Here is a 25,820-nt window from a genome sequence, read left to right on the forward strand (position 1 = left end):
TCCCCTCACAGCTTCCCGCCGCCGGGCCCCGCCCGCGCCCCCCGCCGCTCTCAGGGCTCGCCCCTCGCCTCACCTCAGAGCGCGGCAGGCCGCCGGCCGGCTCGGCTCGGCGCGGCGCCAAGAGAGCGAGGGCGGCCGCTGCCTCCTCCCCGTGAGGCGGGCTCGGCCCCGGCGCCCGAGGCGCAGCCTCCCGCCCTTGGCGGCGGGGAAGGAGGCGGCCGGGCCCTCTCCCGCACCCCCGCTGCGCCGCGGCCCGCGTCGCTCTCCGCCCGCCCGCCCGCCGCCTCGGGGCGCCGCTCCCCGCGCCAGGCCCCGGCTTCCCTCCTTCCCGGCCTGCCCCGGCGCCGCCGTCCCCAGGCCCCCCTCCCCCGGCCGGGCTGCGCCTGCGCGGCGGCCCCTCTCCCCATCCGGGTCCCTCCGTGCGGTGTAGCAGGTCGGTAGGCGGGAAATGGCGACTGGCTGCTGAGCGGCTGCGGAGCGCGGAGCCCCGGCGGCGGTGTAAACACAGCGGCGCCCGCCCGGCCCGGCGCGGCCCGGCCCGGCCGCCGGGAACCCGGACACCAGGGGCTCGCCTCCCCGGCACCCCGCACCCACAGGTAACTGCCGCGGCGGCTCAGCCAGCGCGAAGTCCCAGCCCGGGATCAGGTGGGGAAGGCGAGGGGTGGCCGCTCCGGAGTGACCGGCGGGAGCCTCCCCTCGGGGCCTGCCCCGCGGCGGGCCCCCGTCCGCCCGCCCGTCCGCCGGGCTGCGCGCCCCTCTGCGTGCGGAGCCAGCCCGTCCCTCCCCGCTCACCTCCCCTCGCCGCCCGCGGAGGCCAGCCAGCCCCGGCCGCGCCGGAGCGGGAGCGCAGCCCGCCCGGGCCGGCCCCCTGCCCGCGGGGGAGCGGGCGGCGCGGCTGTCACCCCCGCGCTGACACCCCCCGCCCGCCCCTCTAGGCCGAGGCCTGCGGTGAGCCTCCTCCGTCCCGCCCGCCCCGTCCCGTCCCGCTCCGCGGGCGGCGGTGGGCGCCGCGGGGGCTGCGCCGTGCGGGGCGGCGGGCGGCGGGGGCGCGTCCCGGGCCGGGCCGGCTCGGGGGCGTAGCTCCGCGGGCTGCATCCCAGCCCCTGCTGCGCACGGGCGGGCCATGTCCGCCGCTGGCTCCCGCGGAGCGAGCGCGCAGGACGCGCCTGTTGCTGGCTGTTGTTGTCGCCACCCGGGCGGCAGCGCTGGACGTGCCTGTCACCGGCTCCGGGGACACACACACGGGACGGGGCGGGGTGTGTGTGTGTGTGCCGCCCCGCCGCCTCCCCGCCGGGTGCCGGGCACCGGCGCGACGCCGCGGGCTGCCCGGGCAGAGATCCCGGGCGGCAGAAGGCTGCTGCGAAGGCTGTCAGCGCGGCCGGGCAGGGGGAGTAACGCCAACTTTGCTGTCACTTGTGAGGGCAGGAGGTGGGGGAACAGCGGCCGTGATGTGCCGGCCACTGGCGCGCGGGACCACCGCATTCTGAACCCGTTACCGGCATCCCCTGTCAATACTGGGAACGCAGCAGAAGGTATTAGCGTGTCACATACCGCATTGATTATCTGCTGGCTTCTGTGCTACCGAAGAATACTGTACAAGCCTGTTGCTCAATTTTACGGTACTTAGGAGCACATGAGTGGACAGGTCTTGCTATTTCTTTGTGACGGTTTGGGTGAGCTCTCGCCTAGGTCTGCCTAGGGTACTCGTTTCTCTGCGGTGATGATTGCAGCACTTGTTCTGAGCCCAAGCCTATTGTTGCTGGTCAGGGGGTTTCATAGTCTTGCAGTTGCTTATGGTGCACTTTAAAAAGCGATTTTGAGATTGCAGTTATTGACTTTGCCTTTCTTGATAAGTTTCCACTGTTACAATACAGTAGTCCACGAAGAGGATCTCTAAGTATACCTATTACTCTGTTGCCTTGGGCAAGTCACAACCTTTGTTGCCATTTCTCCATCAGTAAAATGGGGATAATAATACCTCGGAGAGTTGTTACAAGAAGTAGTTAATGTTTGTAGAGGGCTTAAAAGACCTAAGTGTTATTAATTAAGCCCCATGACACATTAAGGTAAGAGTTAGAGAACCAGGTTTACACATGGATGAACTGAGGCAGGAAGAGATTATGATTTAGCTAGAGTAACGTATTGGATCTGTGACAGTAGCAGAAAACAAGTTGTAACTACTTCATGCTGTAGGCAGAAGCGAACAGTTCTATATAACAGATATGATTCAAAGATTATTTGCCCCTCCCTCACCCCCCACCCCCTTCCCACTTCAAGCTTTTCTCCCTCAGGAGGCTTTGCCTGTGTGACTTCCAGTGACTGGATAGCTCCAAGGACACTTGTGGCTTGCCCACTTAAATATTTCAGCAGTTTTCATACCAAGATATATGTTCTAGGATGCAAGCCAAATCCCAACTTAAATTCCATAAAACAGTCTCCACTTTTCCCCTGAAAACATTGTGTGGAACTTAGTTAAGACTTGATCCTGTTCCAGTCAGTGGAGAATGCACTGAAGCTGACATTCCTGTTTCATGCGGGGAAGTTCTTTCATTAAAGAAAATATTCTCTTGTCAGTCTGTCCCAGAGATTTAATGGTACAGTTAGGCCATTTTTCTAAAGTTGTAAACATTCCACAGATGCTGGAGCTGTACATGTATTTTCATAATCTGAAGGTAATTTTCCATCTTCAGATTTCCACCGCAAGTGTTAACTTCCTTCCACTGTGTTGATTCCCCAGCACGCTGATGTGACACTGTCGCAGGCTGAATAGCATTAAGCAGTTGAAGAAACAAACAAAAAAAAAGTCAACTGAATTCAAAAGGAAACTTAGTCTTCATCTTACAAAGTTTTTCCATACTGTATTGGCTTTTATTTTCTTTGATCGCTTGTAATGCTGTTGAGGTTGACAACTACTCCAACAAAAGTAGTGTCTGCAGAAGACTTTAAGAATCACCTTTCCTCTTCTGAAAGTTTTCTACGCAAGTATTTTGTTCCCATGGAAGAAACTTTTTCATAGGTGCAAGTGGAGTAATGACTGGGAGTACTTGCACATTTTTGTGAGAACCAATGCTGAAAGTCAAGCTGAACTATTTTGGCAAGAGCTTGCAAGAAAAGCTTGAGCAGGGGGGTTGGACAAGATGAACTCCAGAGTTCCCTTCCAACCTCAACCATTCTGTGAGTCTGTAAAAGCAGGATATATCAAGCAGGACTGGAATTTGGCAGAAATTTAAAATTAATGTGCATTTCTAGACATATGTACACTCTGACAGAAGCTTGAGAATTCTGGCCCTTTTGAAGGAATAACTGGAAGTTCCGGAACATCGTCATGATAATTTCAAGGTCACATCTGAGGCCAGGGTAATCGTACAACTCTAAAAATGCCTTTTGGAGTTTGTGGGTTTGCACCTTCTCCCGATTCAAACCCCGTACAAGTTTCTTCCCATCCATGTGTTTTCAGCCTGGTCTCCCTAGGGGAGCCAGATCCTATTGTGATAGTTTTTGGACTTTGATAATGTCAGCGCAGGATTATTAAGATTATCCCTGATTTAACGGCTGCCCCCCCCCACACACACACACTCCCCCTTGTGACTGCATCCTTATCCCATACTTTCTCAGGAGCTTTCCTCTCTGACAAGTGCCTTTCTGATTCATTACTGTGAGCAGATCAGATATGATAGTTCTTACTCTTATTAACCCAGAAAGTAAAGGCCTAAGTGAATGAAATTCTTTCATTTACTGGCAGTTTACTTTACCACTAAAGTGTTGGCACCAATCTCTTGTAAATTTTAAATGGAAGATTGCTTTTCATCTGTTGTATATGAAAAGTTCATTTGATGTTTATACTTCCCAGTTAAGTCTTCAGAAAATGCAAGTATGCAGTATAAGTGCATAGTTGATTAATCAAATTCATAATGGATTGCAATTTTTACTAGTTAAATTGAATCATGCTGCTCTCATCCTGTAAGGGAATGGTGAACTCTTCACAAGCTTGTTTATAAAGAATAGCTGTCTCGGGCAGGGATTTTGACAGTCAGGCCCGATAGAGTACTTTAAACATAGGTTAATTTGGTGAAGTGCAGCGTTAGTTGCAGTGCAGTGTGTCTCTTCTGATTGCTTGGAGAAGCTCACATACACAGAGATTCTTGAAAGCCAATATAACATGTTGTTTACATGTTGAGTTGCCTAGATGGCCATTGTTTAGTATTTTAGAAAAATAAATATTTTACATTCACAGATGAAGACTTTTTCAATAGCACTTGAAAAATTAAGTGTGCAATCATCAACATGTAAAGGCATCAGTTTCAGAGGTGGGATGGTGGCATCCCAGTTGGCAGTCTTAGCTTCTAAATAGATTACTTCCCAATCAGATCAGTTTCAGTAATTACTTCAATTAAGGTCCTCTTAACTACAGAAAATAAGTTCTTTCATTGTACCTTGTGATCCAAAGAAAACACTTGTTAGGATGATCTGGTATGAGAAAGTAGTGAGTTGAGTATAAGCCTGAAGTGTATTTTCACCTTTGCCAGCACTGTCAGATGTGTGATCTCACAGATGTCCTTTGTTGCCTCAGTTTCCCTATCTCATGGGTTGGTATTTATGGTAATACCATGATCTGTGGACAAGCCAAGGGAAAGAAAACGTGCAGCTTCTGGTGGACAGCATTAACTTGGCAGCTGCATTGATCTCTGCTGTATTGACATAAAAAAATAGAGCTCCCCATGGGGAAAATTTCATGAGAGTCCAGCCCCATCAATCAGATTTCTATGCATCTAGCTAAAAATAACCCTAAAGCCAACATTTAAGAAGCTACCTATCTGTTGCATTAGATCTAATGAGGATCCTCTGTCCACCAACGACACGGATATCAGAGTTGCATGAAGAAGAGATGATGGAAATTGAAGTTATCCCTAACACTCCTGTCTGAATTCAGAATTTCTTTCTTTTGGGTGCAGAATCTTGTTAGAAGGCATAAAACACTTCTGGTTTTGAACTCATAATATTTATTGTAGTACTGTAACTTTTAGTATAACATTATGAAAATAAGTTTAACTAAAAGGAACCGTTAACTCCACAGCATCTGGAAAATAAGCTATGCATACTTACTTAAAGTAGCACAATGCTAAAAAAATATATCTTACCATTCATTGCCAATATACCAAGTGCAAGTAGGAGAAAAAAAAAATCAAAGACTCGAAAAAAATTTGGATTAGAATTTACTTATGAATAAATTATTTTACATGTATAAACACACACAGTGGCAACACAGCAGGAGTGTCATCAGCACAGTAAGGCTAGGAAGGCGATACTGTAGGGCATGTTAGCATCCTTGAAGCTTCATATGAAAGAAAAGGAACCTGTCCTTATTTAGGCTATGCTTAGGAATAGCTAATTTAAATTAATAAATTAACAGGAACTTGGATCAAATCAGAGCAGTTGTTCTAAGTGATTTAGCTGCACTGATTCAGTCTAAATCATAACTCCGTTTACTTTAGGCAATTCTAAAACATGATTGCTTTGATTCACCCTATATTTTAGGAGGTGCTAATTAGAGGAAGGTAGGTAATTCAATCTAAGGATTAGACTATACCACAAAGACTTCAGTGGCACAGCAATATCAGCCTAGTTAGTGGTAAAACCCCTACACAAAGGGGTTGCTTTTGCCAGCACGAGTTGCATTTGCACTCACTAGGAGACTTGTTACCCTAGCTATGTTTGACTAGGGAAAAATAGTGTTTCCCCCTTCCTTTCACATTTCTAAGAGGTAGTAGTATACAGGTAAAACTTCTGGTTTAGACACATAGATTTCCTTAATCTAGGTAGAATGTCAAGGGTACTCAGCATCTTCTGCTTAACGTACAGGGGCTGAAGGTGCTGGAGCAAAGAGTCTAATGCAGATATATTTGTTTCTTACCCCCTGTGGTGGGATTTTGCTTCATCTGTTGATAGCTTCCTCTAGGCTCGCTCTTCTGTAGTTTGCATCTCCTATCTGGTGTTTTTGAAGTATCCACTATTTCAGGAAGGAGTGGGCTAACTTGAGGTAACAGCTAGGATCTGTAGTCTCCTTTGTCCTTGCTTCATTTCCCAGTACCCTTTTCATATGAGATAACACAACCTAAGTTGTCTCTTTTCTCCCCTTCCTAGGAATTTCTCTAATTTTACTATCCTAGGGGAGCTCATTTAGGTGCAGCAGACTTCCTTTTATATGAAATAATGCCTTCGGGGTGCCCTGTGATGCCTGGTCACCTGATTCAAATCCTTCACCTGAGAGGGAGATAAATCCTAGAGGTGAGGGCTCTGAGCTCAATTATGTTTGAAAATGTGGACAACTGCAACATGCTGCTTGTACTGCAGTCCTGTGTCTGTATCTGCATGCATGTCTGAGAAATAATGAACAATAACGTCTGTCAGAAGTTAAGTAAATAAAGACAGTAAGAGAAAGCTAGTTATTAGTAGTTACGTGGGCAGCAGTTATGTTTCCATGTTTGCCAAAGAAAAGCATAGTATGAACAGACGTTTTAAGGTTTGGTGTGGTTTTTGTTTTTTTTTTTTTTTTTATTATTATTATTATTTGTGGAGGAGGGGAGGAAGGTAACTTATAGATAGCAGAAATATACACGAGAACATTAAAGGCACTTATGGGCTTTGTGTGTACTAAATTTAAATATAGTCTATTTGGTTGTATTACCTAGCTCAATGTATCTGACACCTTAGACTCTTGTCAAGACCAAGCAGTTGTAATTAAATAGATTTAAATATTGGAATATTGGAAAAGCTTGTTTATTTTGCTTATCAAGACAGAACCAATGAATATTAAAGAAGAAACCAAGAATGTTAGTGGAATCTTGATATTTTTAATTTATGTTCTTAAAAATACAGATTTTCAAGAAACTTTTGGAGACTTCAGTGTAGCTGAAGTGATCTTCTTAAACAACTGTAATTACTGGATTTATAGTTCCTTAGTCTTGTGTTGCTGAGGGACTAGAAGGGTTATTAGCTGTCGTAAGAGAGAAGTCTTTGAGAGCTCAGTTGGAAAAATGGGCTGTATAGATACAGTTTTGGGTGAAGAGGTGTCATGCTTAATTACATTGTTGGACTTATTTGAAAATAATTCTTTTTTGATAGTGGATTGGTTTATTATATACCTGGGAACTGTTTGATAATGTTCAGTCTCAAAGATTAATGGTTAATATAAAAATGTCCTGAGTTAATTAACATAATAGAGTTCTAAACCATAAAATAGTATAAGATTAGAAAATAAACATTTGTCATCAGTGGTCCATGCTTTCAAAAAGTTATTTCAGTAAGATTGCTCTTTCTCTTCTTTAGGTATTTTCTGTTCCCTTTCAGTTAGGTACTGCAAGGTTGGAGGAGTAGCTAGCTGTTAATGTGCCATTTGCTGGGAATTTGAAAGGCTCTGTGTCTGCATTTAGATAGCTGGTATTTTGTCAGTATTACTAGGGTAAAGGGGTATAGGGCTTTCTTGTTTGTTTGATGGTTTAGTTTTATTTTTCAACTAAAGTAACAATGCTGATAAACCCAGTGCTTTTACATCGACTTACTTAGAGTGTTGTCAGTTCTTCATCTGTACTGTCAAACATTGTGTGGTGCAATAGGAACAGAACTGTAGATTGAGTCTGTTGGTGTGGAGGACTTGATGTGCATGTCGTTTTCATTTCTGGAGGTTTTAACTTGGTCTGGTCCCGTGACCTGTAGTGATGGAAGTGTGTCTTCCAGTTCAGTTTCAGGCAGAGGACTCCAGTTGGTATGCTCTGAGGCCGCTTTGTTATGCAAACCGAAACACTGTAGAGGGGATGATGAGATTTGTTTCAAAACCTCAGGCTAGATCCAAACTAAAAAACTGGTGCAGATGTATGTTAAACAGCATCTTGCCTTACGAGAAGGCAAAAGGTGCCATGCCACCCACTTTTAAACTTTTTGTTCAAGTTAAGCTTCTTGTGAAAGGAGTGAGAATCTGCACATGGCAGTTGATAGAATGGGACAAGTCTGATGTGAAAAGGCTGTATCAGAGGGTTAAAAGCCTTCAGTCAGCCATCATAGAATAGAAGCAAGTACAGAAGAGAATCTGTACAGAGCTTTCTGAGTACCTGAACGGGTGCTTTTTCACCTGTTACTTGAGTTCCATAGCTCAGCTCTGCTCTTTTGCCTGTGGCTAGGTGGACACTCCTCATTTGCTTTTGCACAAAGTCTGCTGAATTAACTTTGTTTGCAATAGATGGTTGTTTAAACTAATCTGGGTGGACTTTGTTTACCCTCTGTATTCAAAGAGAGTTCAAAAAAATAATTTCTGTTTTATAATGTATATGATACTGAAAGGATGAGGAGAGAATGACTTCCCCTCCACCCACCCACTTTAATATGTAGGTTTTTAAATACTACTCTGTAGTGCTTGGGGACAAAAGGTGTCAACCCTTTACATGAATGGTGTTCTCAGCATTTTTCTTCAAACTCTATTTCTGAGTTACTTTATTGTCATGTTGTGTCATAAACGAGGATTCTTCTGAACAAGGTAATCACAAGCTGAAATAATCCAGTTAGTTATATGTTGTTTCTTGAACAGCAGAATTGATAAGATCTGTTTTCCTGCGGACTTGTATTCCTTTTACCTTCCAGCCCCCTCCTCTCTAGCGACAGCATTTCAAGTATCCCCACCCCTAGTCAGAGCACCTCCTGTTTGCTCTGCCTCCTGGTGCTTGCGGTGCCTGCGCTGGATTTGCTGGCTGTGCTGGAGCAGAACGCATAGCTGTTCGTTCACTGCCCTGCCTCTGCACAGGAGCTGACCTTTTTTTTTGTAGAGGTAGGCTAGGAAAGGAGACGGGGTGGAGTGTGTCTGTGTGTAGCCAGAGTGGATGTGGGGTAAGGACTGGGCTGTGGCTGTTTTGCTTATTGGGGGTGCTAAAAGGGTCTGTCTTGCCTACATAGCTTTTCATTTTCAGAAAACTTGTGGGAACTTGGCATATTTGATATTTCTCTCCCTCTGTGAAACAGTGTTGATGTAGTCACTGAGTTCCACGTTTACCTGGGGAAGACTGGCAGACACACAGACAGTTATGGACAGTGCAAATGTATTAAGCCTTATTTTCTGTAGAAACAAGGCTGTAAAAAAATCAACAGTAATAGAAAAAGCTTGTAAATATTTATGCTAAAGAATACAGCCCATCAAAGAGTACGGTAAGCGAATGAAACCCATGACATAAAATACTGTTGCTTTAAAAAATTTGTGACCGGATGGTCTTTGTTAAAATAACATGCCAGAAAAGGCAAATTTTAAACCTGAATAGTTTCAGTGATCACATCAACACAAAAAACCCAGCCTCACGGCTGATAATAGAGCAGATGAGGCTGTGGTTCCAAAGCAGCTTGGAACAGTCTCTTGGCTGCTGCAGTCCCCCACTGACCAGGCAGTGAAACCGGGCAGGATGTGTTCCTTGGCCTTGAGAGCAAGCAGCGAGATACAGGTTGTATCCTCCCAGCTAAGCGCTCTTCCTTCAAAACAGGGTGACCTCCTCTCTCCTGCCTGTAGGGAACAGCCCTCTCCCACGTGTTCCTGAGCACCATCCAGGAGGATGCTGTGCCATTGATGCCATATGTGACTGTGCCAGAGAACATGCTGACAGCTGAGCAGTTGTGTTAAGTTATGTGGTTATACATGGGTGATCATGGTACAGTGCTTTAACGCCATGCCCTGGGCTTGCTGGCTTACTACTCGAAACCGTCCTTTCCCCTGCCAGGAGTTGTATGTTTTCATTCCATCCCTTGTTCTGTGATTCTGTTTACTAAACTGGCCTAAAAATATGGCTAAATGGAGGGTTAGCTGAGCGCCAGAGCTGCGTCAGGGAGAGTGCAGGAGTATGACGGCAGTTAGATGGGTTTAGGCTGTCGTGGAGCCACAGCCTGTCAGAGCAGCAAACTCTGTCATGCGGGTGAGAGTGAGCTGTGCTGGAGAAGGGGAGGCTGGAGCTCCCTGTGCCAAATCCCCAGCAAAAACTAGTGTCTTGCAACTGCATGCTGAAAGGCAGCAAAGTCAGTAGAGGAATGAATAGCTCCTTAAACTGACTTTATTGTCGGAAAAAGCATTGCTGAAAGACAGGCTGCCTTTTCTTTCCCTCTCCCCCTACCCACTTCCCCTTGATCGTAATGCACAATGAAAAAGTACCTATGGAGCTGGAAGGGGTGTGGAGGAAGGAGGTATGGAAACTAGAAAGCATTCCTTCTATTTCCATTAAAACGTTTATAAATATCAAGAATATTGCTTCATGATTTTGCTAAATTATTTATTCAATATTTCTACTGAAAAGTATTGTGTGCTCTATCATAGGTACTATATGGCACAAAGGTGACAACTAACTTTCTTCCAAGTATTTATTTGGTATTTAAGTTAACTTGCATTAGGTTTGTTATTTAAATTAAATTAGGTCTCCTCAATATCTAGAAAATTCTCCCAAATTATAATGTAACTGCTTCATAATCTAATGAATTAACCGCGCTCAAGAAAACTTGCTTTGCTTTGGAACATGGCACAGGCCTTTCCTGTCCAGTGGAGTTCCTGATGGAGAGGCTAGGTTGACGCTTGATACTGAGGAATCATTGGAAAAAAATCTAACAACTGTGTAAGCTTATAGGTGACAACAGCACTTCTTGTTCTTGCAGATTTCTCTGTTTTAAAACATAGAGATACAGGTTTCTGGATCGAGTGTGGAGATTAGTGGACTTTAGCTGCCTCTATTCCATTCAGATTTATTAGTGTAGCATATGAATCCATGCCCCATAATACATATGCACAGCCTTCCTTTGCTCTGACTCCAAAAGGCTCTCAGGTTGCCAGACATACTAAAATACTAGCTGGTTTTACATTTTTTCTTAAGAATGTAAACCTGTACCATATGGCATCGGTAACGGTAGTATTAATAGTGCTGTAGCTTCTACCTTTTTCTCAGACATAAACTTTCCAAAGTAAGGCACCAGGCAAACACTTATCTTCTCACTCAACAGAGCAATTCCCTGCTTGTTTACCAAGCAAGAGCCATATCTGCTGCTTTACAGCCACATAGTTATTGTTTCATTACATCTTACACATTTTGAAGTGGCAGAGATATGTTAGACCAAACTGGAGGCAATTAGTTTGTGAAATAAATAAGCAAAATTCAAGGTAGAATCGAAGTAGAATGGAAACATTACAGCGTATATGCAGATAGGTTTGGCTTGCAAAACTTTTGTTGCTGTTGGTAACTTGTGCTTATTATACTTTGTATTGGAATATTGACCAGAAACTTTCTATAACTTTCCACTGTGAGGTTTGTTTCTTCCTGGGGATTTCTGACCCAAAATAAGACAGAAAAAAATATTAATGACAGAAAATAAAATGTGTAAAATAGCCTCATTGTGATGGGATCAGACAGGTCCCTGAAACTCCTTTCAGGTAAGGTTTTGAAACTGAATGAGATACGAGTTGATAATGTCTCAGTATTGTGGTTATATGTAAAAACATCGTATCGCTCACAAATCAGTAAAGCTGGTAGAACTTTAGCACTACTTTTCGTATCAGTTTTTAACTTGGGTACATGTACAAATTAGCAAATTAATCTTAGAGACTGCAATTTATAAGAATGATCTTTTCCATGCAAGAAAAAGGCCAGAATGGAATATGAAAGTCAGGTTTAAATCAGCATGTATATGTAGTGGAAAACATTTAGTTTAAAATTTTTATGGACAGTAATTGATAAAAATCTTGACTGTGATGGTATTTCCCCCCTTTTTAATAACAGGGTTGGTTGATTTATTTATTTTAAAACAGGAAGGCCAGGTGCGAGAAAACCATAATAGCACCCCTTTATAAAGTAGAGAGCACAGTTTGAACTATTTTTAAAGGTTTTGAAGCTTTATGTTTTCCAGGACAATAAGGATCATATTATCATTTAAAGAGTTTTTATCCTACAATAAAAATAATCTTCTGTTTTAAGGCCAAAGGAGCAGCCAAAACTTTATCTAGCCTTTTAAAAAGAGATCAACCTGACAAAGTCCTGTGGAATATGTGATTGTGGTTCTGATACCACAGGAGGATTAAGGTGAAGTAGAGCAAGATTAGGTTTTCTGGTGAAGTTAAGCAAAAGGCAGCTCTCTTGTCTGTGTAGACCTTGCAAAAATTACTAGTTTCTCAAAACAAACACAAAAGTTACACCATGGCTTCTGTAATCCAACACAGACTTACTTGAGCTTATTACTCTTAACTTTTTTTTTGTTTGTTTTTAATTAAAAAGATAACTAATATGGATGAGATGAACAATTAAAAAAAGTAATTCATTAGGATTTTTTTGTGGTCAGCCAACATCCTGGAAGGTCTGTTCAGGAAGTGTTTAGCAACCTGTCTATACCACGGGTTGTAACAAGGGGGAGATGGCTTCCAAAAATAGGCTCCCTGTGTGCCTAGCAGCATGGATTAAATGTCCAGAGAGCCTAATATGTCTAAAGACAGCTGGTCCATTCCAGGATCTCAACAGGAACGGTGCTGTTTGTAGTGGAATTCGTTATCCACTCATCTAAAACTTGGGCACTGCAAATCTGTACTTCAAAACATCTCCACTATTGGTGAGCTCCGCAATATCTGAAGATGACTAATGTAAAATGCTTGTCTTGGCAACATCAGAGACTGTAAATAGTATCTTTCTTTGGCAGTAGATTTTGGGGTTCTGTTCTGAGATTCTCTTCAACAATTAACCCAGCTCTCCATTTTTATTTCTTGGTTAGTAGTCTGACCCAAACTGAAAAGACTGAATTAATTAGAAGCATGTACCCACATTCGCAGAGATAAAAATATCTTGGCCAGGAGGGAATAAACTTTCAGTTCCAAATGCATGTAGTGTAATCAAAACAAAGCCTCACTAGCAACGCAATGGCAAAACAAAGGTGCCTAGAAATATGATTGCTAGAGCAGAAAAATAAAGTAACAAAAAATCTATTATCTGTTAAGGCCAGTTGTGAAAAGGCACCTTCATTCTTTGGCAAAATCTTTCTATGAAAATCTTTTGTTTAGGGGAGATGGTTAATCTTTGGGAGAGTAGAACTATGTATGTGAGCCTGAGACAGACATACTGAGGAATCATCGTTAAAACATGGGGACTGAAGACCAGGGTTTCCAAGCATGATTTTATTTCAGGTTGAAATGACTTAGTAACCTGAAAGAGAGGGAGAAGAAAAGGTGCTTTCAATGAAGCAAGATAAAATTAGAGTTATGTCACCGTCCACACAGTGGACTCGTGATGGTTCGTTTACTATGATCTCAAAGTGCAAAAAATCAAGGTGACCATGCCAAGGGGTTATGCTTTGATCAAACAGCACAACTTTATTGTTTGCCCGTAAAGCGGCGTGTGATAGAGTGGCAGGGAGGGAAGGAAAGGTAAAGTAAAAAGAAAGGAAAGAGGATTATAGCTACCACCACGAGTCCAAGGCGTCCCTATGGTCCCAGGTCCAGGCAGCGTCCCACCCATCCTTCCGATCCTCGTGATCCTTGGTGGGAAAGATCTCCAAGGTTCGGTTGCTAAGGCACCATCTTTTATTGCCGAGCAACACACCTCGCTCCTCCTCTGGCCCATGGGTTGTTGCCAGTCTCACCTTCTTGAGCACGGTTACCAGCATGTCCAAAGAGGGGTGCCCGAGGCGTGGTTTGCCTTAGAGGCGGGTAGCTTCAGGCCAGAAGGTGTGTTTTTGTATTATAATGAAGAAAAGTTCACCTGAAGTTCAAGTTTTCTGGTTCGTTGCTATGGCAGTGGTTGTGATCCATCTTCTGGACAGCGGGTATGTGGCCTTATTGTAGTTGTTCCTTCCAGTCCCAGGTAGCAGGGAGCGGCATAGTACTCCTCATACCGTGCAGTTCTCCTTCCCAGGGTCTTTGTGTCTGGGTGTCCATGAGGACCACATTCCATCTCCAGGTCTCTGTTGGCAATGTTGAGACAATATTGTTCTCTTTGGCCCGACTCTTACAAGGTGCCATTTGCATTTGATCTCTGATAGTTACAATTGCTAGCTATTTATTTGATGGAACTTGTGGTTTCTTTATATATTTATCCAGATTTCATAGCCAAGCACCAACATTTGAATAGTACATATTGTGTGTTTTGCTGGTTTTATAAGTCATTGTCTTTTTATCTTGTTTTTATGTACATTATACTAGCACTACTTCCAGACTTTGAATCACGGTTTCCTAGTTAATAGTTGTCTCTCTAGGAGGCAGTTGCAGAAAAACACACTTGAAAGATTTGAGGAGAGTGACAGGTAATAGTGTATGTTGCAAAATATGAAATACATCAGCTGGAATAACATGAAATTGCTGTAATTTTCTAGGGAAGGAGAATAAGTTGGTTAAAGAAAGGCCAAAAGTCTTTGAGGGGGAAAAGTCTCAACATCTTTGAACTAACAAAAAACATTTACTTGAAGTTTGTAAAGGCTTTGGGGCCTGTCTGGATGAAAGACATTGTCTATAAGTCATTTCCCTTGACTTTGTTGTGAGTCCAGACAGGTATATCATTACACTGTGGTTATCGTTTGTCCCATATTTCTCTCTCTTGACCTGGCATAGGCTTACCAACTTTTTGTCCATTTCCCATGGTGACTCAGGCTTCTTTGTACACTAGCGTAAGATCTTGTGTTTCTTGAAAGCATCACTAGTACCATGTGAATGGACTTCAGCCAGCTCAATGAACACATCTTCTCATTGGGATGTTTCTTCATACTTGAAATCTGGGTCACATTACAGTAATGAAATGTGCTGATGAAATATGACTGGTATTGTTTGTTTAAAAGGAAGTTGAAGAAAATATTTGTTCTTGGTTTTTCTTTCTGTGGATGTGCCCACTGTGATCCAGCTTGTATATCCAGAAATATTTGAAAGAAATGAACACATTTTCTCAGCAGCGAGGTCTGCGCTATCCGAGCTGGTTGATAGTGAGCCACTGAACCTGCCACTGGTAGCTCACAAATTGAAACCCAGGTATCAGTTGTCACAGCTGTTAAATTTGGTGACAGTTCACGGCTTTGTGTGTGTTGGTCATGCATCCATCTCTATATCTGTATCTACAATATAGACAGCATGCATTGACATTCTTGCTCAAAATCTAAAAAAAATATTTTACTTCTTTCTTGGCTTTGCGTAAAAAATGTTTCAAGAAATGCTGCGGAAGTAATGCAGGAAGAATATTGTGGTTGTTAAAATCGGATATATTTCACAAAATTTTTCAGTGTGCTTTGTTTTGCAGTGTGAATCTTTTACACTCATTGGTCATGGCAAAATGATGGCAAAAATTGATGTATGGGCACAATTCCTCTGAGGAAAGGGAGTGTTTTTTGGCTTACTTCTGTCATTTGGAAGGGAGGTGTACTGTGGCAGCAGAAAACAAATATTCTGTCAACATAGGCTGTGTCCACACGAGGAGGTTAATATGCTCTATAGCAGCAGAATCACAGAATCATTGAGGTTGGAAAAGACTTTTAAGACCATTGAGTGCAACCATTAACTTAGCACTACCAATTCCACCACTAAACCACATTCCTAAGTGCCATGTCTACACATCTGTTAAATACCCCCAGGGATGGTGACTCCATCCCTTCCCTGGGCAGCCTGGTCCAGGGCTTGACAACCCTTTTGGTGAAGAAATTTTTCCTAATACCTGATCTAAATCTTACCTGGCGTGACTTGAGGCTATTTCCTCTCATCCTATCGCTTGTTACATGGGTGAAGAGAAGCTCTGTGTATCAAAAACATTGAGAATCCCAACATATCTGATGCAAGTTCCTCATAATTTCCTCTTCTCTTACTGTCTCACCTCCTAGGAGAAGGTCAATCTGCCTCCTGATGCCATGCAGGGTGGTGAGGTAGGCTCACAAGCTTCCTCTAGCTCTGTACATCTGCACTTCTGTGGTGGTAGGGAGTGCGTGATGCTCTTTGTGATCCAGTGAGGATTTGCAGCATCTCTCTGATCTGCCTGGGAAGGACCTGGGTATTACATTTCAATGCTAGAGAAATTGATGAGATAGGTGGGATCTATTTATTTATTTATTTATCTGGTGTGTTCCTGTCACTCACCAAGTTACACTCCTGAAGCGTGTTCAGTTGTCTTAATCCTGTAGAACTTTTCTGGTGTTCAGGCTTGGCATATACAGTTTACAGTGGTGGCCATTCAGTGTTATTACTGAGCACCAAATTGAATTTATAAATTGTTCAACACTATAATTTTAGAATTTCTTGTCAGTTCTCTCTTCCTATTGTTTGTCACTACTGTTCTTTTACCATCCTGCATCAAAAAGCCTTAAACCCTGTAATTACATGTGCCTCACCTAATTTTTCTTCTATAGTTTTGGGAGAAATAGGTAAAATAGTAGTACCATGTGTGGTGGGAAAAGAAGATAATCCCTAACTGAAAGTTTCATGGATGTATGCTCTTATTTAGAAATATGAGTCGTTCACAGGAATTTCTTTCCTGTAGGTACACTGTACCTGTGCCATGGAATAACAACAGTATTTACAGAGGAGTGAGCCTGACAACTTAGTGTGTGGGCACTCAGGGAAATGGGGAATTTATTGCAGCTGTAGCTCATTCAGCTGCTGCTTTTTAATAGCTCCTTCATTTCTTATTTTCCTGTCTCAGAAGTTGTTTAATGAGAAATTCATTTAGACCCTCTTTGTTGTGTATTTCTCTTTCGAAGAATGAGGGTTTTCCCTTCCCCCCACCCCCCACCCCCCCATTCGTGGTTTATTGTAAATGTAGAAAGAATTTGAGGCTTTGAGAGTTTAACATATGACATGTATACAGTGCAGAAACATGGCTCGAGTTTTTAAATATTCAGTATATTTGCTGCTAATATATGTAGTTGACTTCACGTTCATGATGTTGCGGTAATGATTCAGTATCAACTCTTCATGATGAGAAGGAATTACACTACTGCACAGAGAGGGGATTTTGAGCTGCAAGCTGCTGAAGGAATCTGCTGAAAAGAGAATTAAAGTACAAAAATTGCTTAGGATTGTTTAGTGTAATCCCACATGACTCTGGTCTTAGCACATGTTTCTGGCACAACCAAGGTGGCAGCTAAGTCAGCCTTGACAGAACGAGGTACTCGGTTACACATGCGTTTAGTCAGGCTCTTTGCCGAGTGGCATGCTGTGGTGAAATCCGAATTGTACGTGTTTGAGGAAGGAAATTCATGTACATGTTTAGACTTGATTATTTTGACTGAGAGAGTGTTTTAAGTATTGTAGTCTGGTTTATGCTTGTTGCAGAAAAGAAACGTGACTATAATTCAAGTAGAAACTGGCCACTGCCAAATGTATCAAGCATTAGAAAAGCAAACTCCTGTCATTGAGAGGATTGCAGGTAGCTGTTGCTAAGTCCATTAGAGATACTTATAACCCCAGGCTTGATACCCAGGGTGTGAAATGAGCCAAAGAACTCTCTGGCAGTGGTGTACAGATGAGTTGAATGGTTCCTTGCTGGATAAATACATACTCACCGTTGACAAACATTACATTGGTTCGTCTTTTGCCTAATACTTGTTTCAGTTCTAGGAAAATCAGGCAACGTGGAGTATAGCAAATTCTTCTCCTCAACTCCTCAGCAAAACCACGTTTCCTATACCCGAGGGGCCCTCATGAGTATAGCCTGCCTCTTGCTCTTGTCTTGCTTCCTGGCAGGAAGGAATGCAAACAACAACCCATGCGACCTGTGCAATACAAAAGGAGAAGGGTTAGTTGTTCTGGCTGGCGTAGGGCTGCCTGGCAAGTCAGAGATGGGAAGGAGGCGACTGTGCTGGGCTGGGGATGCCCATTTGAAACCAATTGAAGCTGGGATTGTTGAAGTCTTCGTGACTGCTGTCTGCACTCCTCTGCTTACTTCTCTGCCCAAGAGATTGCTGTCTGTGATCCAACACTGATCTCCCTGTGATATACATCTCGTAGAATTTCAGAGAGTTACAATTCAGCCAAATTAATTCCTAAACAGGTTGATAATAAAATTCCCTTTTTCAAATTGTGGAAGGACTAGAGCTCCTTGGAGAGTTTTAAGAATATTTTTAACATGTCAAAACAGTGTTGTTTTTATCAAACTTCCTTCCAACAAATTGGTATTTAACTTGAAACGTGGATATATTTAAACTACTTGGTTTAAAACTTTAATGGCCATTTTCTGTCTCAGGCTGTATTTCCTGCTAGGATTGGGAATTAGTTCATCTCCCACATACAAGAACACAGAGAAACCTTAAATGTAATTGTTCTTTTTTCAGCTGTCTAGGATAATACGATTTTGGTAAGTCATGCTAACTTAAAAGTACATGACTTAATGCACACAATGTTGATTAAAAAGTAATGCTTTCCACGATATTTCTGAAGTGAAATTACATGTTTTAAGGTATCTTTGGACCATCCTGTCCACTGATGTTTGATAATTTCTTCAGTTCTATAATTAGGTCCTCTGATTTGCACAGAAATACAATGGGAGCATATGTGTGTTGTAGATCCTTCCCACTATAAATCACGCCCAGAAAATTAATCTGGCAGCTGTTTGTAAGAAGGAAAAGTAGAGATGCAAGTCCTGATAACAAGCATATTTATTTTACATCTTTGTATAAGAAAGTTATTTTAAATTTTTTTATTTTTCTAGTGGTAAGGAGTCAGAACAGAAAATAGGATTAAAATCTCTGGGGATTTTTTTTCATTATTTCTCTGCATTACTTTTTTTTTACATACAGTAGATCCTTTTAAATGAAATGCAGATTTTTTTGCAAATATTAATAATGAAAGGATACTCTTCATGGACTCGGGAGTTTTAATGCTTCTGTTACTAGAGGGCGCAAGATTATAAGGAATCACTTTTTATAAATTTAGGCTATGGTTTTTGTGGTCTTTCCTTAAACCTCAAATATCAGTCTACTTTTGCTGTAGTTACTTCAGTCATTTAGAATCTTGATTTGTCCTCCTCCCTTCTGTAAATGGCTGTTGTTTTAAACTACTGATGGAAAATGCTGGATATGCAAGTACAAAAAATGAAATCTGATGTTTGCTGGCAGTTAAAACAAATACTATATGTAACAAACTATTTCATTCTTGACAATACTAATTGAGTACTTTTTTGGTTGAGTCTTCTAACAGTAGCATCAGTAGTTGTGTTATTCTTCACTAGCTGGAACACCTTTCGTTTGAGATTGAGATTTATCCAACTGTGAACAAATGCAATTGTGTACAGTTTTTGGACTGTTTTTGAAAAAATGTTACCACAGTATTTCCATGCCTGTGAATCATACCAGTGCCACCGTTGCCTTTTCCTAAACAAGATAGCTATTGTGACATTGCTTATATTTTAAGTGTTATAGATTATTTATTCTGTCTGTGAGGCAATACGATACATGCTAAATGAACTTCAGAAAAGCAGATTCTGATTCCTATTGTGATAAGCATATGCTTTTCTTTTGAAAAAAATAAAAGCTTTTTGTCACGACTTCAGCTAGGAAATGTGTATTACTTTCTTACCGGTATTTCTGAGCGTTACTATTCAGACGGATTTGTTAGTACTTCTTTTTTTGCTCCTGATCCAGTATACGTATAATTTTAAGCACATGAGTAGTCCCATACAAATTAACCCAAGTATGAGCTTCCGTCAGCTGAAGAAGGCATATCTCTCAGTCCAGAGAAGCAGTTATATTTATGCACAAGTTTGACTATACCAGCAGTCCAATTGAAGGTTGGAGATGAATGGGACACATTCCCTGGAATGGCCTTTTACTCTGCTTTAATAAATACTGCCCTTGCATGAGTCCTTCTGTGGCCTAATCTTATTCCCAAATACAGTTGTATTGAAGATCAATCTTAAGTTCCTATGTTGAGCTGCTATATCCTCACCTATATTGAATGCATAGTCTCACTTATGATTTCTTCTTCTGTGAACACTTGACACGAATTTAGATTTATGCCTCATCTCAGATTTAATGTAGAGACTTAAAATGAAGTATTGTGAGGAACACAGAGCTGGAAAGGACTGCGTAGGTCATTGAGTCTAGTCATCTGATGCTGAAGACACCAGGCACCATACAATCCTTTTCATCTTAAAAGCAGGTAGATTTTTTTTTGTTCCTGCTACTCAGATTGGAGGGTTTTGCAAAAACCTCATTGATCTAATGGTTAGATGTAGCCACGGCCAGATGATATTAATTTGTTCTTCTGCCAGTGTTACGCCTTAACTTAAATAGCTCTTCTCTTTGATTTAAATTAAGCCATATATATGGATGTAAAAGGTCGGTGCATCAGAACACTGTCAGTGTTATATAATTTTTTGAATTCATGATCTGAAGCTTAATACATTTCTTCAATGACTAACTATTCTTGTTTTTTTCCTTTTATAGCTTTACATGTGGTACACATGAAAATGAGGCTGAGAACGCGGAAAGCTTCTCAGCAATCGAATCAAATTCACACACAACGTGCTCCGAGGGCAAAGAGGAAACATTCGGAGGTAGAAGAGAGCTTACCTGTTGGCGGAGGAAAACCACAGAAAAATGAAACTGGCTTGTTGTCTTCAATCAAAAAGTTTATTAAAGGAAGCACACCCAAGGTACACCATCAGTGGGTTCTTTTATTTTTTAATTGAGTCGTATTCAGTTAAATTTGATTTAAAACCTTTTCTTCTATTAAGTATAAACAAACATGTAATGTGGTGGGAGCAAAACATTTTTGTAAAGAATTGGAAGGCAAGAAGTACCTGTCGTAGTTGTCAGGTAACAGCTAATGGGTTTTTTGTATTTTATTTTTTTTATAAAGCAGATTTTCAAACGCTACAGGAGTCAATTGTAGGCATATTTAAGACAATCCAGTAAATCATGGGGTTTATTACCTAGGTAGTTCTTTGTGAAAATATTGGGTAATAAATTCAGTAGGATTTTAACTTCTGTTTTAAGGATTCCTTGAATGTGAGGATTACCAGGACTAGCAACTAAGAAAAGCAAGTTTGTAAACATAAATTTGCTGAATATTTTTAGCGTTTTTATTCAAAATTGTTTAGGAGTCCATCAATCAATAAAGGTCAAACCTCACAAATTCAACTATCGTGAAATTGCTACAACTACTCAGTGTATTATTGCAGTGAACACTGCCCCCACTTTGTGGATCAAATTCAAACATTGTCAGGGCTAAACCACTATAATCTCGCCTGTCTTGATTTAGACAGAAATCTGAACTTTACTAATCTTCACGTTAAAACCTGTTGCATGTACATTTTGAGGGTGAATTTTTCACACATGTGTGCATGTGTGTAACTTTGATAGGCTGAATATAACCTTGCAATTGCTTCAAAAAACTATGGCTTTTTTCTGTAAAGGGAGACCAGTTAAAAAAAAACAAAATTAATTCAGTCCCAGCAGGCCAGATACTGACATTATGTAGCTGTAAATTTTAAAGAAGAGTAGCCAAGAAGTCATTAGTAAATTAAATGTATCCCAGATTAACTATACGAGAAATAAAAATACACAAATTCAGAAGTATTTTCTGGGTTTTGAACTGTTGAAATGATAACTTTGTAACAGGCTGAAGTTGAAATAATTTTAATTAAAGTAGCACTGTATTCTTAAATTGTCAAGAATATGATGAATTGTAATATTTCATGGCATGTGTTAATTACCTATCATAGAAACATTGAGGTACGGACAAAGAAATCTTTCTGTAAAAATGAATGGTTAAATCCACTTACATTTTGTGTTCTGTTAAACCAGGACAATTAATCTATTTTGCATTCAACATCTATATTGTAGCTCAGTAGTGCAACATTTTGGCTGCAAAACCACTGCAACAAAGTGCTAAAATCTAAGCAAAACACTTTACATTGGAATTTTAAGATAAGGGAAATATGTCTGGTTTTCCTTTCCTTTGTCTCTTCAAGGTTTTGTTAACTTTCTCTCTCCTCGTCTTCCCTTCCTCCCCCAAATCTTTGGATTACATTTCATTCTTTTTTTTTTTTTTTTCTTGACACATTTTTTAATACACAATGTCCACATTTTTCTCCTGTTTCCTTTCATGTCCTCTCCTGTGCCTGTAGCAGGACTTGGAGTGGTTCCAGTGGCATTAGCATGGCATGATATTGATACTGCCGGGCTATCTTCCAAAGCGTTAATGACTTAAAAAAATGGTCTTGTGGCTGCCATGGAAACGTTATAACTCTTTGAGATAGTGTATGTGCACAACTTGCATAGTAGTTTGTTTATGGGAAAGCCAAAATCTAAATCACCACTGAGGTTATATGGATTTACAGCAATAAACGTCTTCCTAAGAAGTATATTTTGAGAATTTTGATCATCGTCATAAGGTTGTTTATCTGGTATTGTAAAGATGTCATATTGGAAATACTTCATAAACAAACAAAACGTGAAAAAACCTTATAGCTATTTAGATAAACCAGAGACTAAAGTGTGGCTCTTCGAATGTGGATGGTGATCGGTCTGATCTTGAGGTCTTTTGCTGACTCGCGGTCCCCGTGCAAGTTGGCAGTAGTCGTGGTCATTTACAAAATGATAAATCTGATATACCAGAAAACCTGACACACATATGCACACAGGAAGTACTATTAAAATTTTTAAATGTTAATGGTGGAAATATTGTAGAACTTGCTGTTGCAAGTTCCTTTAAACTTCTTAAATTTGGGGGTTTCTAGCACTGTCAGAAACTACTTTTGACTTTGAATGTGTTGTCATCATTTCTAGTTTAACTTTAGGCCATTCCTTGATAAATACATGGTTTCTGAAAACAACCTAAAAGCAAACAAAATGTTTATGTCTGTGTGACATTGCCCTGTTCCTTATGGCACAATTATGAGTAATAATAGGTTATAATGAATTGAATAGATCATATAATTCGAAAAGATTGTTACATAAACACATGGAATAGGCATATTCTATATGTATGCAATAAAATGTTGAGTGATTAAAGCAAGTAGCACAATACCATTGTATCATATTTCACCTTTGAATTCTATATAACTAGTACAGCAAGGGCACAGCAGGTGTGAGCTTTCCCACCACATCGTGAAGGATGAAAGGAGTCCAGATTTAGTGAATTCTTTGTGCCTCTGCCATCAGCCAGATTTCCTGTTTCCATTGTAATTTCTGTAACGCTTCTACACTTGTTTTCTGTAAAGCAGAATGAGAACACAACTCATTTTATGAAGGCCAATGGATAGCTTTAGAAGTTAATTAATTTCTTTCATTTTTTCCCCCCCGGTGTTGAACATTTGAACAAATGACCTAGAAGATAAGATGCTTTACTGTTCTTCTATCAGTTCAGTGAGCCATCCGTTTTCTCTCATTATATGGATTTATGTTGTATACGATATTAATTCTAAGTGGTAGTAATTACATTGTTCTCACCAAGGTTGTTGCTCAAGGATATTGCCAGTAGGAAGCTTTTGGGATCAGTGGTGTTCACTTGTCTTCTGATACGAATGTCAATACTTTTCCACATTTGTTAGTATTTCTTTTAGCTACTGCAGTGTTTGCATGGGCTTTAGATTAATTTTTCTAAAAGATCTATTTTTTTTGGAGTACGTGAACAGTTTTTTTTCTTTTTAAAGATGTAAAACTGCTGCTCTAGAAAGGTAATATTGTAGTTCTAAAATAGAAATTTTAATTAACTTTTATGTGTTCTATGGCTTTTTTTTTATATTTAATTCAATTTATTTTGCCTTGTCTCATACCTCACATTTCAGTGTACTCTGTACGGTCATGCTTTAGATTTCAGATTGCCATTGAGTTGTAGTAGGTACTTTGGGGAAAAAGGGGAAGAAACCTGTCTTAAACATGTGTGCCTACACATACACTCATGCACAGAAAAAATGAGAAACTGTTTGGTTCTACATCATTCATGTAAGTGTCACAGGGAAGATCAGTCATTTACTTAAAGGAGAGTCATTGGGTCATAACCCTTGCTTACACCACTTCTAACAGCTACGTTTTGCCATGTACTATCTGATACGCGTTGAATAGCAGCACGTTATATCCTTGTGTACAGTTTAGCAAGGCACTTCCTGTAGGGAGCATGGTGGAATTTCACATTGAATATTGTCATGCAGTTTATTTCCTATATATTTAACATGCAGACAAGTCAAGTTTCAGGTAATTTTAGTTGCCTTGTCTCTACATTTCCCAAACTTTATAGCGCTTCAATATTTATAAATTGGCTGTTCAGTGAAATAGTACTTAGACAGTATTTCTACTACAGAAGTTCCAAGTACAGTTTTCTTTCCTGGTACTTTGCTCTTTACTTTGAGTTGTGTCAGTTCAAATGAATTTAAAATTCCAGCTGGCCAGATAACATGTTGCATACCCTGCATCTGGAAGTGGAACAATAAATAGATCTTTTGCAAAACTCTCTAACAGTTAACATCTTCTGGTGGTATTCAGTGGAGAAAAGAGGCACTATTCAGTACGTTTCTTTTTTCCCCCTTTTCTATTTTAAGGAAGAAAGAGAAAATCCTGCAAAAAGAAGTAGAATTGAACGGGATATAGATAACAACTTGATTACATCCACACCTCAAACAGGAGAAAAGCCTAATAAACAGATCTCTCGAGTACGACGGAAAAGTCAAATGAATGGAGGTTTGTAAATACTCCTAATCATATGTTGCAGTCGAATGGTGATTCAGTAGTCTTACAGCTCTTAACTAATACAGGCCATTTCTTCAATGGTGGAGGTTCTTAAGGGTTATATGATTGACTTCAGTGACAGCAAGGCTGAGCTGATAGTAGCGAAGTAAGATTTCTCTAAGCAACAGTTAAATTACTTCTCAGACACATCCATTGTATTTTTGTAAGAACAATTTGGATACATGATCATGACCAGCCATTGGTTTCAAAACAGGAACTAAATTAACTTTTAAAAATTACTGTTCTAATAAACCAATGATAATTGTTTGATTCAGCTCTTCTCCCATTTTCTCACAAAAAAAAAGTGAAATACAACTTCCCACCTCATGAGCGTTGTGTAAGTAACCAGGTGTCCTTAGATACTGAAAGCACTTGTCAAACATGTAGATGGGTTTCTGTCCTAGAATCATGGAAAATGTAGATCAGAAGGGCCCTCTAAAGGTCATCCGGGCCAGTCCCCCACTCCCCTCGCAGCAATGTTCATCCAGCTTGAAGTGAGATCTGACTTTGGAGTTAAGTTGTGCTGCTCAGAGCCTTATCCAGTCAAGTTTTGAGTGTCTCTAAGGATGGAGATTACACAACCCTGTTCCCCATGAGAATTGTTTCTTTTTTAATGTCTCTAATAATGACATGATCAAATGGTCAGTGACATTTAAAGTATCAGCTGTGGTTCCAAATCTGACTTTAAAAAAGAGCTGACTTCTTTTCTAAGGAGTCTCTGTGATTGTGCTGCCTGTCAGTGTTCCTTCATTCTTCATTCCCCCAGTAATGTGGGAATCCACTTTGGGTTTCTGCCAAGTTTGACGGCAAGGCAGAGGTCTCAAAGATTTTGTGATCCAACAAGGTTTGCAAAATCGGTAGCTGAGTAAAGGATAGAGCTCCAAATAAGTCATTTCAGTGATGGAAAGGTTACCATGTGAGAGAATTTCCTATTTGGTGGTTGTCAGATGTCTGTGTAACATGGCTTGAGGAAAAAACCCTTTTTCCAGTGTTGGCTACTGTTAATTCAGGTTTTTTGCCTCCTGGAGAGAGAATGGATATGCACCCGCTCACAGTGTGATGCATGCAGGCAGTGCTTAAAGACGGAAGAAAAGCTATTGACTTAAATCAAGTCTGTTCTGAGGTCTCCGCGTAGAGCA

The 25,820-nt window shown here is 41.0% G+C and overlaps 1 protein-coding gene across 1 annotated transcript in view; it reads left to right on the forward strand.

Annotated features, from left to right (window-relative positions):
- Nucleotides 1-438: 438 nt before the first annotated feature.
- The window catches only part of CTDSPL2 (CTD small phosphatase like 2), a 43,353-nt gene continuing 17,971 nt past the window's right edge, over nt 439-25,820 (forward strand). Inside the window, exons 1-3 of the mRNA XM_037396252.1 lie at nt 439-596; nt 20,398-20,606; nt 24,495-24,633. Coding sequence (XP_037252149.1) covers nt 20,415-20,606; nt 24,495-24,633 — 331 coding nt within the window. The 5' untranslated portion in view covers nt 439-596; nt 20,398-20,414. The remainder of the gene's footprint in view (nt 597-20,397; nt 20,607-24,494; nt 24,634-25,820) is intronic.

This window comes from Falco rusticolus, chromosome 7, assembly GCF_015220075.1.
Source record: "Falco rusticolus isolate bFalRus1 chromosome 7, bFalRus1.pri, whole genome shotgun sequence".
In the NCBI taxonomy this organism is placed as follows: domain Eukaryota; kingdom Metazoa; phylum Chordata; class Aves; order Falconiformes; family Falconidae; genus Falco; species Falco rusticolus.